We start from the raw sequence: 19,250 nt of genomic DNA, 5'->3' as shown, positions 1-19,250 counted from the left end.
TGCCGTGACACGGGACCTCGGTTTTTAAGGTTTCATCCAAAGGACCTGCAACTTTCACTTCAAAGTGCCGAGCGCATGGCGAAGGAACAGTTGCTACCCATTTTTTATCTACTTAGGTCAGTCACGGCTGAGATTCGAACTCACGACCTCCCGATCACGGAGCGAGCGCGCTACCGACTGAGCTACTGTAAACGGTTCAAATAAATGAATTAAATATATTCAAATAATTTCAAGTTGTTTAAATAAATAAATTGTCTCTGTAGTCCTTTCAACCATATTAAAACATAATTATATGACTGAGCGCTGTTCCGTTTGGATGGCTTTTTCGGTCAATTTTTGAAACATATTTCTTGCGGTTTTTGCTTAATATTTTCATTATCTTTATAATAAGCGATACTAAAGATATCAGAAAATGACTGTTTAATTTCAACGAATTTACCTGTTTTTAAAGAAAATGACCATTTTAATCAGAAAACTTTAATCAAAATTTTAACCCTGGGCCGTGTGCACCATCTGCGACCTTTAAAGACCGCGATTTTTTCCAAAAATTTTTTAAGTTGAATCAATAAAAACCAAATTACTCTGACTTGGATTTTTTAACAAATATTTTGGTATACAATAAGTATATCAAGAACCATTCATTTTGATAAAACGTCATTGTCCACGAACTTTATGGACAACCCTCGTATATTTCTTAGCGAAAATTTACACGTGTAATGTACATAAGGTTTTATCTATTAAACTTCCACGGAAGGATAGACTCATTGTTTCAATAGAAATGGTAGTGCTTAAGTGAGGCGCCAATTTTTGCTGATATACGAGGCTGAATACATTAAAATGGCATTTGTTAAGTAACATGTATACAAGTGCAAAATATAACAAAGTATTTATTTATTGAAATTTAGACAAAATATAAATTGTTGACCTCAGACAAAACTTTTGACCTTAGTCTTCGCTTTTAGGTTACATTTTTGACTTTAGGTCCAGCAAATGATACCTTGTCCCATACTGGCATAACATAGTATTGTTTGCAAAGCTTTCCCACCTGCACTTTATTTCAGTTTTTCGACAATAAAATTTTTATATGATTACACAGCTATGTACTAAAAATTGTGCAGACTACAGTTGTTTCAAATAGGCCATAATTTAATATTCTTTCTCTTAATACAAGTCCATAAGTTTCCAGTCACTTGAAGAATTCATCATAAATAAAAGGAAGAAAATCACAACAGTGCAGGTTATATTTGCTTCATACATAAATGTGTACATATATAGCAATTCATAGCGAACAACTGCAATGACAACATGTAAGATTATTTCTATCACCACACTTCACATTATTGTCATATGATTAGACAATTATATAAGAGCTTTCTTGCCGTCCTTGTAACAATAGAATTCTGGTGTGCCTGTCAGAATTACCTAATGCATCAAGAATGAGGGGCAACACGTAGATACACCCGCAGATATACAGACCATTACAATGAGTGTATTGATAATGTTTGTGGAAATATCTTCATTTACCTGAATACCCACTATGAATACTTACCAAGATTTTATCAACAGAAATAAATATTTCACAATATTAAAAAGAGAAACATGTATTGCTAGGTAACGAACTACTTTACTGCTCCACGTTTAGCCACTTAGACTATTAGTTCTGTTCTTAAAACTCACTTCTCTTGAACATTTAAATCAATTGTTCCATTATCTACCTACTTTGTTTTCAATTCATAAATTCATTTATCCACTAGTTATTGACGATGAATCTATTTTATTGTCTGCTTTATTATATCATTATAGATATACAATAAGTAAATGAATCTAAAACTTATTCACTTTCCACAATCGATCCTCTTTCTTCACGCGGAAATGTTTTCTGTGATATAATATATTTCTTGGCGCTTTTATTGAGATGTTTTGCAAAATGAGACACAGTTTATGTATTTATAAAAGTTTGTCTGTCTTCTTGCAAGATTCTCTTTGACAAAATTGGTAACTTGTTTCAACACAATTTTGTTCTTGATGTAGATCTACATTCATATGTAGAATTGTGTTGTAGAAGTTTTTCCTCTTCGCATCAGGATAGAATAGGGAAGTATGCTTTCATTTACTGCTTTCTTTGGAGACCAGGTCTTCCAACAATCTATTGGAATACCTATGGGTACCAATCGCGCCCCGTTATTAGCCGACCTTTTTTTGTATTCATATGAAGCAGAATTTGTCCAAAATCTTGTACGTGAAAAGAAGAAAACACTTACTGTGGCGTTCAACTCGACATTTAGATATATCGACGACGTACTGTCAATTAACAATTGCTATTTTCATTCTTATGTCGATACGATATATCCTGGTGAACTTGCGATAAAAGATACCACAGAGTCTGACACATCTGTTTCATATTTGGATATTTTACTTGAAAAAGACGTTAATGGTAATCTAACAACCAAGCTTTATGATAAACGTGATGACTTTAACTTTTCAATCGTCAACTTCCCTTACTTATGCAGCAATATACCTTCATCACCTGCATACGGGGTATATATCTCTCAGTTGATTCGATACGCAAGAGCATGCTCTTCGTATGTACAATTTCTAAAACGAGGTAAATTATTGACAAGTAAGTTGATGAAACAAGAATATCAGCTGTCTCGTTTAAAGTCATCATTTCGTAAGTTCTATGGTCGATACAATGACCTTGTCAGCAAATACAATTTATCATTAAGTCAAATGCTGACTGACGTTTTGCGTACTAATTGTTAGGCCATTATTTACACACTGAATTGTCGACGGATTTTTCCGTTATTTCCCGATCATGACAAGGAGCACACGGCGGGTGTGACCGGTCGGCAGAGGATGCTCACTCCTCCATGGCACCTGATCCCACCTCTGATGTTTGGAGGTCCGTGTTTGCTCTGCTCCTATTTTGTATTGTATAATGGACTTTTGAGCTTGAATACTGTTCGTTATCTCCATATATTTCATTCATATGTACAGAAAATAGTCATAGAATTGTGAGCACTCTGAATTCTCTTGAGTTTATAAATTGTGGGTACAAGAAATATTTTTTCTCTATCATTCAGTTGTAAATTAGTAAAATTATCTCATTTTTCTGACATATGTCATATATATAAAATTTTTGATAATAATAACGTAGATAATTCTGTTCCATATTTGGATATTTTACTAGAAAAAGACGTTAATGGTTATCTAACAAGAGAGCTTTATGATAAACGTGTTGACTTTAAATTTGTCAATTTTCAACTTCCCTTATTTATCCAGCAATATACCTTTACCACCTGCATATGGGGTGAATATCTCTCAGTTGATTCGATACGCAATACCATGCTCTACGTATGAACAATTTCTAAAAGGAGGTAAGTTATTGACAAACAAGTTGATGAAACAAGAATATAGACAATCTCGTTTAAAGTCATCATTTCTTAAGTTCTATGGCCGATACAATGACCTTGTCAGCAAATACAATCTATCATTAAGTCAAATGCTGACTGACATTTTTCATACTAATTGTTAGGCCATTATTTACGCACTGAATTGTCGACGGATTTTCCCGTTATTTCCCGATCATGACGCGGCGGGTTTGACCGGTCGGCAGGGGATGCTCATTCCTCCATGGCACTAGATCCCACTTCTGATATTTTTGGAGGTCTGTGTTTGCTACTGATTTGTATTGTTTTAATGGACTATGGGCTTGAATACTGTTCGTTATCTCCATATTTCATGCAATTTATTTATAATTGACATTCTATTGTATTGTCAAACGAATTATATATTGCCATTATACCCAATTGATAACTCTAGTATTGTTTGCACAGTATTATCATTTGTATAATTGATCATGGACAAGAAACTGCTTACAAAGCTATACATTCTCGATAATGTCTAGACTGTAGATGTGACAATGGGTATAATTGTACATGCCTTCTCTAAACCCATACATGTATCTTCAGTTATACGTCACCTGAAGAATTCATTATAGATGTAGAGCAAGTATTTCACCTCAATGCAGGTTATGATTTATAACGTACACGAATGACAATAACCACAGAAATCTCGCAGACAACATGGAGTGTAAGGTTATTTCTATCTCCATTTCACATTATTGTCTTATAATAGATAATTGTATCAGAGCTTTCTTGCCGTCCTTGTAACAGTAGAATTTTGGTGTGCGCGTACCTAATTCATGAAAGAATAGATACACCCAGCACACTGTAATATGCAGAAAACAACAGTGCCTATATTAATTACTTTTTTGAGAAATATGCATCTATGATTTTTCATTTTTCTAATGTGTTCGATAATTTTTAAAACCTGACATGCTACTGACAGATAAGTTGATGTTTGTGGAATTTTAACAAGTCAGCATTTCGTAAATTCTATGGTCATACTGATCTGTTTGGCAAATATCACCTATAATTTGGCTGATGTGTTTCATACCAATTATTAGGCCTTTGTTTTTATACTAATTTGTCTAAGGAATGTTCTGTCTACCTGGTCAATACAAAAGACTCACGGCGGTTGTGACCGGTCAACACGGGATGCTTATTCCTTCTAGGCACCTTATCCCACCTCTGGAATTTACGGGGGTCCATGCCTGTCACTCTGTTCAAAGATCTGAATTATTTTAGAATTTTTTAAAATGATCACTGTTATCTTTACCTTTTTCTATCCAATAATACTTACTATCTAAATGTATGTTAAATAGAATATAGAGGGTCCAAGGATTTTTTTATAGTTATGCAAATAGTTGGCCATGAGGAGAGAAGAAGCTTTTTATTGACGTTATGAATCCTCCATGTATGACAAAATAAGCCCAATCGTAAGAACTGAACTATGGACACAGTGGCTAAAAATTTTAAAATTTGGGTAATTGTTGGCATTCTTCAACCTAGTCTACCTACTAAATGTCCATGAGCAAAGATGAACTTTTCATAAAGAAGAAAGAGCTTTATGCTTACTTAAATCCTGACATCGGTTTGATTGCGAGATATACAGTGATAGAGTAGAATAATTTTTTGGGAATTTTGGCCTTTCAGGTCTTAGATAGGAAAGGACCATAAATTAATATATTTACATTAATTCGTAGATGTTATATGACAAATTTGGTTGAATTGGTTTGGTTGTTCCAGTAAAAAAGTTGAAATGATCAAAAGCTGATGACCGATGAACGACACACGAAGACAGACGAAAAGAGATAGAATTAGTTACGATGAGTGGCTCAGATGACATAATACTCTGTAAATCATCTAATTTTATCTCTCGATATCAATTTCAACTACTTTCCTACTCCAGTTTTATCCAGGTTACACGACGATCCGAAGTGTACCTACAAGGCACTCCACCTGATAATCTAAATAAGTTTTTCTACCTTTTACCTTTCTTGTTTTAAGTACATGGATCCCTTAATTACTGAGGATGATTTTATGCCATTTTTTGATTTATAATATTAATTGCAGATAATGCAATAGTGAATTATACTATCCTACACTTATACTTATAATCCTTTAAAAAATAAACCAGACTTGTCAGGTCAATGTTTTGACTTCTAAGTTGATTTGAAGTGTAAACGCTTATTGGAATGTCATAAAAATTGTGTCTTGATTCATGTTTATAATTACCATGGAATATATCATTTTTGTTTTGAAGGCATATGTTTAAGATGTAAGAAATAAGTTGTAAATATTTTTACGACCGACCCACTATATTTAGCAAATATGACATAAAATCAGTCGTGTGGAACATTATTTAGCATCCAGATGTATAATTATTAGATATGAATTCTTTTAAATTTTACTTTATATTTTATAATATTTCCTATCTTCCACTGTACGATACACCATGAAAATATATGATACAATATCATTTGATAATGTCAATGCTGAGAATGATACTTAAATACCCGGACACTACAAGAGTTTTCACTGTTAATGAAAGGCATGGGATTCTAAATACAAATGTAGACGAATCAGAGGAATAAGACCAATGTAATCTTATCATTGCTTATTCTTCAAGGTGGGGGGCAATAAAAATTCTAATTCATATTTTTGTGATGATGTGATGGCTTCCCTATAGATAAGTTATGATTTCATGATGCAGTCGCTCAGAATCTCAGTTATTCTATGCATGCATCGTCAACAAAACACTTATTATTTAGGAAAAAGATGTATTAAAAGTTGAGCCCTAGATAATTTTTCCGGAAGACAACACATAAATAAGAATCTGAGTAATACGTTTAAAATTAACCTGTCTTATCGCTGTTATGATCTTAAGTGGGAGTCACTTCATATCATAATGAAAGCTTTTGGGAGCTAAGAGCATATATAAATATCGGACCTGCCTTCTTATGAAAATAACAATTTTAGTCAAATATTTTGTCAATGACATAACAAAGTTAACTCTTAAAGAGAAGCGCCAAGATTTGCTGTAAATCACGTAAGACTGGTCGTAAAGACCGCCCACTGCATGAGAAAATTCGCAGGGAAAGTATATTTAAAACCCATTCACGCATTGTCGAATACAACAATCGACTAGACAAAATATAGTGCACAAACTCAGAAGTCTGTTCACAAAGTCACAATAATGGATTTAAGGCTTATATATCTGGCATTTTTTCTATTTACTTTTGGAGCGGTGAGTTTTTATTTACACATCCTCTACATATATATTTTGTTTTCGCTAATCATTATACATTAATGTTTGCACGTCTACGAAATTAAACGTTTTAATAAATATTATTTAGCAATTTAACTGAATTAATGTTTTATTTATGCTATTACTTTTAGAACATTCTGGCTCAAAGGCTTTATGGTAAGTACCATCTTCTCTGTAAGATCAATACAAACATTTTAAATATCATAGGTAGACGTCACATACTGTAGTAGGTACCGAAGACAAATGCGTGGTCAACTTTTTATTCAGAAAAGATATCATTGTTAAAACCAAATCACAAACGACTTTACAAATTACTCATAAAATGAATGTCCATCCTGTATGACTCTAGCGTATCATATAATACTTTTCTTTGTACACGGACTTTTATCATATATAGGTAAATATTGAGGCAACTCATAAAAAATTAAGTAATGAAGTGTATTCGCAGTATTTTGCTTGCTGCGGCTGCACTTTGTTTTGTCATATGTAAGAATTTCGCATGCATCTTTTTTTAAACTAAGCAGAAAATGTATATGTTAATCAAGTTACTACTTACCATATGTCTATTTGACATTATAACTGAAAATGCGCCTGTTTCTCTGATAATGTGATCTTAATTGTTCTTGTTTTTAATTGAATGAATAACGAAATTTTTTTTCCTCATTTATGAATTACATAGGAAGGAGTGTAGCCTTTTTAGAGTCTACAGGAAATCTCACTTGTTACTTGGTATCCCATTCCATTTTTGCATCGTCAATATTTTAGAGTTCCTAGTATTTTCCATGTTTATATTCACATGGTTCTCAAAAAGTCACCTAAGTAAAGTTAATCAACTGCATATTGAGTCTCCTAGTTGGTCGGATATGCAAGAGCATCCTCTACATACGTACAATTTCTAAAACGAGACAAGCTATTGACAAAAATGTTGATGATACAAGGATATAATAAGTCTCGTTGAAAATCAGCATTTGGCAAATCGTATGGTCGATACAATGACCTTGTCAGAAAATACAATCTATCGTTAAATCAAATTGACGTTTTTCATATAGATAATTTCTCACTTCATTGTTTACGGATTTTTCCGTTTGCCTGATTACGACAAGGCGGGTGTTACCAGTCGACAGGGGATGCTTACTCCTCCATGGTACCTCATGAAAAATCTTCTGTCTTTTTAAAGGTCCGTTTTGCTCCCAAATTGTTTCAATGAACTTCTGAGCTCGATTACTGTTCTTAATCTTTATATTTCATTAATTCTTGTATAATTGAATTAGACAAGTTCCTTGCAATATCTGTACTCTGTTTCATGGACATTTTAATTCTGTAATGAGCCTACGAGATAGCATCTTTTTGACGGAGGAAAATGAATTAAATTTAACTATTGTTGCTGTTTTATATTTTCAAGCAGAACATTTCGAATTTGATTTTCAATTTGCCATTTCTTTACAGAAAAATCAGCAAAAGCTATAACAAAAACACATTACCCTTATTTATGGTTTCTTGAAATTTCTTAAATTATCAACAATGCTTTTGTTTCCTGTGATCTTGAGAGAATATAGTTAAAAAGGTAAAGTTATGGATACATTTGCAATCAAAATTGTACTTTTTATGCCTGAAAGTCGTCCAAATAATTCAAAGACAAAAAAAAACAGATAGGAAACCCTCTAAATTGCATTTTGGCATCAATGTAAGCGACTAAAACTCTCAAATGTCAGGTTTAGAGGCTTTAAAATTTAAGGTTCAGCTACCTGTAGACTTAGTGGAGATTTACAGTAAACGTTGCCTCTTTCAACAAACATTGCAAACATGTTATGTTTGATTAATTCAATATAATTTTAGATGCTGTATCTTCTTTTTCTCTTGACTTAATTTTACTAAATTGTGATCCTACTTGAATTATTATTCCTACTTGAGGTAGGGAAATTTTCTGCATTGTGTTCTCACTGGAGAAACAATGTCGATTTCACTGCTGTTAAATGTTCAGTTACAGTGTATATGCTAAATAAATGTTTACAAATAGGACGAGAAAAAATGCGCTGAGGGAGTTTGAGTCAGTGACCTTCACATAATTTACATCCGAATGCCTCGACATTTATCTCTTCATTCTTTTTTACGCATGATAACGATATCTTTTTTTAGACCAACTTGTAAGATTTTTGTATATTAAAACAAACTATGAATATCATTATGATCTATTTCAGATAATGAATATTATTGTGGGAACAAGCCAGCTGACGTTGTGTTCCTACTAGACTCCTCTAACAGTATTTGGGGACCGTTCTTTCAGAAGCAGCTTCAATTTGTCAAAGATGTCATATCTATGTTTCAAATAGGGGAAAACACCACCAGAGTCGGTGTTTTGACCTATTCATCAAACGTTAACCGAGAATTTTATCTTGACAAGTTCCATACGAAAGAGGACGTCCTTTCGGCTATAGGTAGGATTTCACAGATGCATGGATATGCTACCCACACAAACAAGGCTATAAAATTCATGAGGGAGAAAATGTTTTCGGTCAACCATGGGGCAAGAGAGGATGTGCCTCAAATCGGCATTGTTCTGACGGACGGACAATCAAGTAATATGTTAATGACGGTGTGGGAGGCATCCAAAGCCAAGAGACAAAAGATTTATATATTCTCCATAGGAATTGGATCCAGGATCAACACAAGAGAACTCAGAATGATGGCAACTCGACCTGCCAGTGAATACTTTTTTAGAGTATCAGACTTCAATGCACTTCAAAACATAAAAAACATTTTAGCTGTCAGAACATGTAGAGGTAAAGTTACATCATCATTTTTTTGGCAATAACTCTTTCATAATATGTTAACAAAACCTGTTCTTCTAGAAGAACTGAATTCCTGAACGACAAAGATAACACGTCTATTGTTAATGCCAATATTTAACCTTTTTTTAGTATTTAAAGGTACACCCGTGAACAACATATGTAAGAGTACGTTTTGATTCCTCATCTTCATATGAAATTTTATGGCTTTCCTTTTACAGTTACACCAAAGCCGACGACGACGACATCTACGACGACAACGACCACAACAAGTAAGTAATTCTCAACCCATTTCTGAAATTCTAGTCTTCCTTTCCCAAGTCAAAGACGTAAAAGTGTTTTTATGAAAAGTAACCTTGATTGAAGGTCAGGTAGATTATAATGCTGCTACATTGAATCCTGGGTGGTAACATAAAACTAAATCATCACACTAAAGACAACTCAACTACACAAATGTTTTGTAAAGAAACGGAGATTTTGGATATTCCCTTCCTCATTTTCATGCACTTCTGCATGCAAATAAGAATTTAAAATACAAGTTTTGTGTCTCACCGTAATAATTCGATACCCAAACAACTGTACGTTAATATGTATGTACATCTGTCTGGTGAAATTTTAATTACTGTGTATTTTCATCAGATAATGTAAGAAAGGAAGGCAGCTTGTTCGCTATAAATAAAACTATCTCTGTGAAGGCTGGCATAGAGTAAAGCTATTTTTTAAATTCATTTGTTACAGTATTTCAAATCAACAAGCCCATAATATTTCGATAAAAATAATTTGTCTAGTATACAGTATGTTTTATTAATGGTATTGATCGACTTATAGTGAAAAAAAAGTCTTGTTATTTACTAAAAAGGGATTTCTGTTTACTTTACTTACATCAGCCCGTTTTTTTATTTGATCGTAACAATTAGCACAGCATAGATCTGTGTAAAAGCCTTCCCCTCAGGTATTGAGTCGGTATTCAAAGAAAGGTGGGTTCCCATACAGGTGAAACACTTTAACCAAGGGGGATTGGCATTTTCACATCTGACCCGTGTAAGCTATTAATTTCATTAAATCGTCCTAATCTCTTCAAAATGAACTAAAAACCTGCATATGTGAATATATGTTATGTAATCAGCAAACACTATGATATTAATGTCCTTAACAAATTCACTTTATATTTTGTACAAAAATTTATATTTATGAAAAATTACATATCAATATTTTTGTAAAGGACAATAAAAAACCTAATTTCAAATTTTCAGAAATTTACCCACTTTTGTTTCCACAAGGACAGTCATTTAAAAAAATGCAAACACAGAAACTTGGGGAAACGATTACACATCCATAGTTTGCAGAATGAAAAACCTTGAGAGGAAAGCAAATTAGAAAGATTTTTTTTGTTCATGGTTCAATGAAAATAATGAAAAAGTGTGTCCAACCGATTCTTTTTATTTATTTATTTATTTATTTATTTATTTATTTATTTATTTATTTATTGTTACAGAAATCAGTGTGACTTGATACAAGGAATAATCCTTTAATGTGTCAAAAGAATTGTCATGGAGTGACTGAGAAAAAGTGGGATTCAAAAATCTAATATCTTCAGTATCCATAGCAATATTAAATGTTTAATACAAAACTACACTTGGTGATTGTATTTTTGTCAATGTAGTTTTTTAAAGATTGTCCAAGCCATTAGCGAAAATATATGTGGGCAAAGTTATACCGGTAGGTGGATCAATAATATATCGCCCCAATTTCATTCGGGAGACATAATAAACCAGTCAACATTCAAGCACTTCTTCAGTAAGATATAAATCACCAAAAATGCTTTGTGTATATAAAAAATATAATTCATTTAAACTCCATGAAAAAGAACAACATCTAGGGCAAACGATAAGATACCAGGTGAATAGGAAAAGTCATGTCATATATATTTATGTAGTTTACATTTCTATACGTAGACATTCTGTTTGACAGCTACTACACCGGCCCCGACGACGACTTCCTTGCTTCAAGTAGCACAAGCAGGTTAGAAGTTTGTACTTTTGATTCTGTAGGTTTGTCAATATCATCTCGATAGAAAAAGATACACAGGTAATAAATCAACTTATTTTTTATTGATAAAGTGTGTAAAGATGGAGTCAGTGACGTCATTTTTGCATTTGATTCTACAACAACCATTTCTGATGCGGACCTTGACAATCAAATGTCGTTTGCAAAAGAAATTGTCAACACTCTGAACGTACAAGCAAATGGAACACGAATAGGTGCAATTTTATACAGTGACCAAGTGGTAAATGCTTTGGATTTGAATGATCTTTATGATCGAGATGACGTCATAGCTACCCTGGATAAAACCAAAAGGACTGCGGGAAGTAACAGATTGGATTTAGCCTTCAAACATATCCGCACCAAAAGCTTCCGTAGAGGTCTAGCTAGGAGAAATTCCGCTCAACTCGCTATTGTGTTCACTGGATCTCCTTCCACTTACATAAAATATACAACAACAGAGGCTCACAAATCTATCGACTCTGGAATTTCGATTATTCCTATTGCCGTTGGAAATTTTGACATTGAGGAAATAAAATCAATTACTGGTACCTCTGGACAATTTTATCAGGTGCCTTCTTTCAGAGATTTATCTACCCTTATAGGAGAGGTTGCTTTGGAAGCATGTAGAGGTATTTACTATAATTATTTTTATTTTTATTATCATTGATAGTGAATTTTGTTAACATTATGAAGAATCGTAAAGATTTAAGAATCGCCAATACATAAAATTTTGTTTGGTATATTTATTGCAGTTCCAAAAGCTGAGACACCTATACAGGATCAAGGTATGGGTTAATTAATTGCTTATGATTTAAAACTGCTTTTAATATACATGTACTTTCATAAACTAAATTTGGTATCTGAATCATTCTTTAAAATCTTGTTTAAAAAAGATTCACCAATTTAGTCTTGAATCACCTTAAATCGAGTTAGTGGTTTACATCAGATTACTCGTAATAGTAAACTCTTTGTTAAATTTATTTCAATAAGTGTTGACGAGTTAAAGACAAAGACACTGATAAAATAATAGTCGTGTCATTTTTAACCATCGACCAAAATAAGTGGCAAAATTGAAGATATTAGAGGAAAAACTGTATACGATATTAAACGTCTGTTGCTTACATTCTGATTTTTTTCAGCATGTGGCTCCCGTCAAGAGGCAGATATAATGTTTGTATTAGATAGTGTCAATGCTGGTCGCACGAATACTAAGAGAGCTCTGGCTTTCCTCAAAGATCTTACAAAAGAACTAGCTATCGATAAAGACAAAATTCAGGTTGGATTGATGTCGGCTGAATGTCAACAAGACAGCCCCGGGTTTGCACTTAGCTCCAACAAAAACGGAGATGAAGTGAAAAATGCTTTAACAAAGGTCAAAACGGTAGACTTTTCTGCTTTACTTAAACAGATGAGACACGGGGCATTTAGTCATCGCCAAGGAGGTCGACGTCATGCGAAGAAGGTGGCGGTACTCGTAATAGATGGAAGTCTCGAGAAACCACTTCGAGCACTCACAGAGGCCCAAAGAGCAAAACTCCATGGAGTGGAAGTGATTGTGGTTCAAGTGGGAGAGGAAAAGCCCCAAGAAGAGGTCCTGATGATGTGTGATTCTCCTTCCAAGGAAACTTTCTTCAAAGTATCAGATTACAAGGATCTTCCGGCAGTGAAACAGAAAATTTGGGATAGTTTGTGTGATGGTACGGAACTGTAGTTTTTAAATTCATTAATTAATAGTTTATTTTCAAGGCAGGAGGCTTGGCCAAGATTTTTTCAAGTTGAACCTCTAGATCATTTTGACAAAAATAGTAATTGTGGAGAGTGCACACTCTCATAAAAAAAGATTTTTTTTTGAAATCAAAACATTGTCTGTACTTTTCATGGCACTATAAGTAAAAAATTCTTGAGCAGTTTTGATAAACACCGATTGAAAATCAAATTGGATGGCTTTACGTATTTTTTCAATGTATCTCATGGATATTAGTTAAGTCTCCTTACAAAATATGTTTTTATTTTTCTATTACTTTTTTGCAGAACTTTGAATGTTATTGCCGGTCTCTACATTGACCCAATGGGGAGGTCATCTGATCTGATGCCTTGTTGTGGCTATCTTCCTGTTCAAGGTTGGATGTCTTGATCCGCTGCTAGATGAAATAAACAAGTTTTTCAGACCAAGGAATGTGGTCTCTTTATAAGTGAATTTTATCACCATTAATAACGAGAAGTTTAGTCATTCACTGGAGTAAATATATATAGCATCGCATTTCTCCTTTGTGTATTGACAAAGGTATTGCATAATATGTAAACGTTACCTGCTGTTTATTTCTTCTTTTATAAAATTTTGAGTTTGTCCCAACGAAAAGACAAATCATTACATTGAACCTCAGCATATCATTACTAAAATGATTTATACATCCAATTTTTTCTAATCCAACATCATACTATATGATTGTGAAATACTTATGTTTTAATGTTATATATTTTTGTACAATTGTTGTTGATATATTATTTATTGTTTTATATATTTTATACTTTAAATGGTTGGTGCATTGAATGGTTTTACAAAAATGCTGTTTAATTTAATAAATAATTTTAAATATATTTTCGTCAATTTTGAGAAAACTTCTCCATTCCTTTCCAATTATGTGTAATATTATTTGTCTGGATCTTTCCTTTACATTTTGTTTTCGAATTTTGAGAGGATTGCTGATTCACCTATGCAAAATTGTATCAACAATTGCGTCCTTTACCTTCTTTTGTGTTCAAGGGACGTCACCTTTGTATTTAAATGTTGCCAAAATTTTCAAAACATGAAAGACATGTGATTTAACTTTGACATAGACATTAAAGTATATAAAATTAACGAGAAACGTCTAACGTGTCTAGATACGAGATGATATAGAATCCAATGAATGAATACCAAGTATTTCATACAGTAAGTGCTAAAATAAATTAAAGCAGGCGAATCTGTTTTGTAACCGGTAGAAGAGTCCCATGGGAACAACTGATGTTGTACAGATTTATACAGTTACAGACAACTACTAGTAATTTATCTTGCAGTTACAATCAAATAATAGTAATTTATCATGCAGTTACAAAAATATACAAGTAATTTATCTTACAGTTACAAACAAATACTTGAAATTTATCTTAAAGTTACAAACAAATACTTGTAATTTATCTTAAAGCTACAAACAAATACTTGTAATTTAAATTAGATTTACAAACAAATACTAGTAATTTATCTTACAGTTACAAACAAATACTAGTAATTTATCTTACAGTTACAAACATATAATTTATCTTAAAAGCGTGTGGAAGTTTGTAATAAAGAATCTCTGCCTGCAACATAAATCGATAAAAGTTGCCAAATAAAAGGACTACATCAGGATCCTTTGGTCGGATTGATATTCTCGATGTTGCTTATGAGTATTATCTTTTTAATCCGCTTTATTTTTTGGATACAAAATGTTGCTAAAGAGTATTGTCATTTAAATCCGAGTCGTTTGAGGTAAAAAAAAAAAAAAAATGTTGCTTATGTGTATAATCATTTAAATCCGAGTCGTTTTGGGTACAGAACGTTGCTTACGGATATATTCCTTTAAATCGGGTACAAAATGTTGCTAATGAGTGTTATCATTTAAATCCGAGTCATTTGGGGTTAAACAAAATGTTGCTTTTATGTACTATCAATTCAAATCCGAGTCGTTTGGGGTGCAAAATATTGTTTTGAGTATTATCATTTATATCCTAGTCGTTTGAGGGACACAAAATATTGCTTAAGAGTGTATCATTTAAATCTGTGATGTTTTGGTTAAAATGTTGCTGATGTGTATTTTTTCATCATTTAAATCCGAGACGTTTTAGGGATACGAAATGTTGTTTATGAATATTATTATTTAAAACTGAGTCGTTCTGGGAGTATAAAGTGTTGTTTATGAGTATCATCATTTAAATCCGATTCGTGGAGGGATTCAAATGTTACATACGAGTATTTTCAGGTTAAATCTGAGTCGATTTTGAGGTACAAATATTGCTAATGAGTATTATTATTTACAGCAAAGGGAGCGGGAGTTTTTATTCGGATTTATTGTATGGTTATCATTTTGATACTGCACTTATATAAAAAAAAAAATGGTGCACTTAAAACATTCAATCGTAAATATTCAGTAAAAAAAATCAATTTAGATTTTGTACAGCGCATCACTGAAAATAAATAGATGGATGACTTGTCTTTTACGTGATTTATGGACGCCGACGTTTATAGTCTTTTGCTATTATTGTTAATTATTTTCTCATATACCAAATTACAACAGCTTTTTAGTTTGAGAATTATTTCTCAGACATCTCCATGTCGTATGTTTTTTATCCCTGTACTATACATTAATTGTCCGTGAAATCAAATTGCTCTGAATAAGTTTTGCTGTTTTTTCACGAAAAAAATTAAGATAAAGATAAAGAACTTCTACATGCTATCGCCTTTCCCCTTATTTTTTTTAAATTCATGTTGTGAATATGTAAAAATGTTTATTTTATGCGATTTTCTGATATTTATCGAAAATGAGTCGCTTCGTTTGGTTTTAAGAACTTTTTGTCATCATTACCAAAAAACTTGTATTATTTAAAATGATTCTCAATTTAATTACTTTATTTGGCTGAAGGGCCAATGGTAATGTTAACAAATTTTAGAAAATGAAGCCGCTGGTACATGTACTCTCTTCATTGTTTTCCTTATGAAATAGTTAGATGTACGCAATAAGTTTTATAGTACCGACGTATACTGCTTTGGCCAAAAGTTATAGAATCACAAAGAGAATTTTTTTCAAATTGTAATATTATAAATGATATTTTAATTAACAGACAAGCAGCATAAAACAGCTTACATTGTTTTTTTACGGTTAAGATGTTTTAGGTCGTCTACAGTTTACAGTGAAACAGCATACGGTAAACCCCTGTTTCTTTTTTTTACAGTTAGTTATACTTTTGAAATTTATCCTCATATGAACCATCTTTCTTGCCTGATCAAATGGTTGCTTGATTAAATGGTTGCCTGATCAAATGGTAGCTTATTATAACATTGCAAATTGAACACTTTTCTGACTTTCATCATTTCAAGGTCGGGAAATGGTGTGGTTATTTCTTCATATATATCGTAATTGTCAATTTCGACATTATTTTGCCTGTATTCCTGTTCCACAGGTGGGGATTTGCAGTGTCCATGATGTCATAAAGTCGACTCAGCGATCTTTTTCTTGCTTTTATTAAGCAGCTGACTCTTTTCCTCATCATCAGCGCCTCCTCTACTTCTGTTTCTAAAAATAACATTCTTAATGCACTGTGAAAATGATTAGATTAGAAATGTTGATATGTTAACATATTATGCATTCTTTTTCACTTTTTAGCTTTGAACTTATATATTTCTACATCAATTTTCTAAGCAACATTTGTCATTTGGAACTTGAGGTGTTTGGTAAGAGTACATAAGCTATTTGAAATATAAGATCAGTTTCTAGTTGATTATACAATGCATAATTTCATATACATATATAATTTTGAGCTGCACTGAGTCCGATCATAAACTAAGCTTCAGGACGGTCTATCACTATTGATAAAATTATTTTTCCATGACCTAAAGACCATATATAATTTACAAGGAAACACAGCATTGACCTACTGTATCATTTATTTTGATAGAATCTCGAACTATACTCCCAGAACACATTTCCGTTAATACATAACTGGAACATTTTCGCGTTATGCAAGTATATCTAAGAATATGAGACAAATGCACATTTATCTATGAGATAACATCAAATTTTTGAGTACCCAAGACGCTCAATGCCAATGGCAGATGATTTTTGGTGCATAATATGTATGTAAACTTATATTTGCCAAGATTCCAGGTTTTATGTTTTATTGCGGACACCTGCAGGAAGCTATGAAGTTTATTGATCGTGACAAGCTAACTACGTGCTTCTTTTCTCCCTTTTTCTGTAAATTGCATATTTCATGTTGTTCTTATTATTTTCTCCTACTGCTGTAGTTAAATCATTGGAAATGTATTAGACAAAGAGCTGAGTTATGTTACAAATCTCTCTGTATTGAATATTTCAGGCAATGCTTCTTGTGTTGTGGTTCAATTTGGAACTGTTACAAGCGGAATAATTCCTAGAAACGACAATATCCTTCTTATTCGGCGTCCATGCCATTCTTACTAATTGTCTTATTATGCCAGGTAGTTTAGAAAATATGCTGTAACATAGCTACTATATATATTTAGAGAGAGAGAGAGAGAGAGATGTTTGCGTCAATGAAATATGTTAAATTTTGATATTCAGTTGAGATCACTTTTATAGCACATGTTCCTCATAAACTCCCAGACCTTAAGCTTAAGTTAAAATTTATCATAGGATTTTCAGCACTTGTCCAACATTCTTTAATCATGTGCATCAAGTGAGAAATTATCATATATTTGTAGATGTGTGGTATTGTCACAGCAGAGTGCATAGACACATTTTTGAATTGTAAAATATTTTTATATGCCGAATTATATTTTCTTTTGCATACACTAGTACGTAAGTTCGTGATATCCCTCTCTTTCTTGAAACTTTAAAGTTTTGCATATAGAGTTTCATCTGTTCACCATCTTTTTTGCTAAATATTTCATAGATTTCCAAATATTTCTCAATTGTTTTTAGGTGATTTGATATGCATCTCAGATGCATGCGCCATCCAACATTTGCTGTAAATTACTTATTTTATTACTACGCCAGTAGATAAGAGACCCCTTTAAACAGCAGCGCAATGCAATAAAATTTTAGTAAAACCTAAATGTGTAATATTAGATGAGTAATATTACTGTCAGATTTCTGTAAAGCACATCTGGTAGCGTTTTTAGAAAGAGTGTATGAATGGAATGGAGCATACGGTCAAATGTTGTATGTAATTAACATTTGTTTCAGGCATTTTCGATATGCCAGGATTGCAGCCATAATCTTCCCGTGGCGAATAAAATTAAGCGTAGATATTTTAAATTTTCTCTGACTTTTGATTTTTGAAAATTAATTTCTTTACATTTACTTGACAATAAGATGATAGTACTTCTTTAACGGCAACTTGGCCGAGCTGGTGTGTTAACTCTTTAACACAAAGCACCCATAAGGAGTTCCACCACTAACTTTCGTCAACGGGTATCTTCCGTGAAGTAATTGCTGTTGTCATGCCACTCCCCAGGTACTAATATCCTGGCACTTCCCACTTAGTGATATGGCACCTTTTTTCCTGAGACAAGAGACTGCCTTATTGAGATCTTACGTTTAATTAAATTCCTGATATAATCTTTGCTGAGTATCCGCAACTGTTTGGCTTATCTTTGTCTTATAACAGCGTATAAGACGATACACAGCCAAGAATGATCAAATCCGTTACCAGAGGGGTATATTCCGCTATATACAAACACACGGAAACCCAGGTATTGCTTCCCCAGGTGTCTGTCTAACCATCTTTCACACTTTCGAAATGAAATATTGAGATAACGAACAGTGTTCAAGCTCAAAGTCCATTTAGACAATACAAATCAGAGGCGGAGCAAACATGGACCTCCAAAAACATCAGAGGTGGGATCAGGTGCCATGGAGGAGTGAGCATCCCCTTCTGACCGGTCACATCCGCCGTGTGCTTCTTGTAATAATCGGGAAAAACGGAAAAAATCATAGACAATCCAGTGTGTATATAATATCCTAACAATTA

At 32.9% G+C, this 19,250-nt stretch overlaps 1 protein-coding gene across 2 annotated transcripts; it reads left to right on the top strand.

Annotated features, from left to right (window-relative positions):
* Nucleotides 1-6,544: 6,544 nt before the first annotated feature.
* On the top strand, nucleotides 6,545-14,054 carry LOC133197620 (collagen alpha-3(VI) chain-like). Of its 2 annotated transcripts, XM_061333729.1 has the most exons (9): nucleotides 6,545-6,651; nucleotides 6,804-6,828; nucleotides 8,871-9,452; nucleotides 9,680-9,730; nucleotides 11,430-11,480; nucleotides 11,579-12,133; nucleotides 12,257-12,289; nucleotides 12,644-13,201; nucleotides 13,536-14,054. In XM_061333729.1, exons 1-9 carry the CDS (start codon nucleotides 6,601-6,603, stop codon nucleotides 13,541-13,543), a joined length of 1,914 nt encoding a protein of 637 aa, XP_061189713.1. In that variant the 5' UTR covers nucleotides 6,545-6,600; the 3' UTR covers nucleotides 13,544-14,054. The 2 variants fall into 2 exon arrangements, with proteins under 2 accessions (XP_061189713.1, XP_061189711.1); XM_061333727.1 differs by lacking the exon at nucleotides 13,536-14,054 and having other exon boundaries at nucleotides 12,644-13,215.
* The last annotated feature ends 5,196 nt before the right edge of the window (nucleotides 14,055-19,250 follow it).

Source organism: Saccostrea echinata, unplaced genomic scaffold (assembly GCF_033153115.1).
Source record: "Saccostrea echinata isolate AGI-Se365-2 ecotype Australia unplaced genomic scaffold, CSIRO_AGI_Sech_v1 ptg000030l, whole genome shotgun sequence".
Taxonomy (NCBI): Eukaryota; Metazoa; Mollusca; class Bivalvia; order Ostreida; family Ostreidae; genus Saccostrea; species Saccostrea echinata.
This window is presented reverse-complemented; position numbering and strand designations above follow the sequence as displayed.

Bases quoted from the DNA above. Each gene is read 5' to 3' on its own strand.
- LOC133197620 (XM_061333727.1), top strand. From the start codon at position 6,601: ATGGATTTAAGGCTTATATATCTGGCATTTTTTCTATTTACTTTTGGA. The intron at 9,453-9,679 runs GTAAAGTTACAT...TTCCTTTTACAG, and splicing joins AGCTGTCAGAACATGTAGAG to TTACACCAAAGCCGACGACG. The intron at 12,134-12,256 runs GTATTTACTATA...TATTTATTGCAG, and splicing joins TGCTTTGGAAGCATGTAGAG to TTCCAAAAGCTGAGACACCT.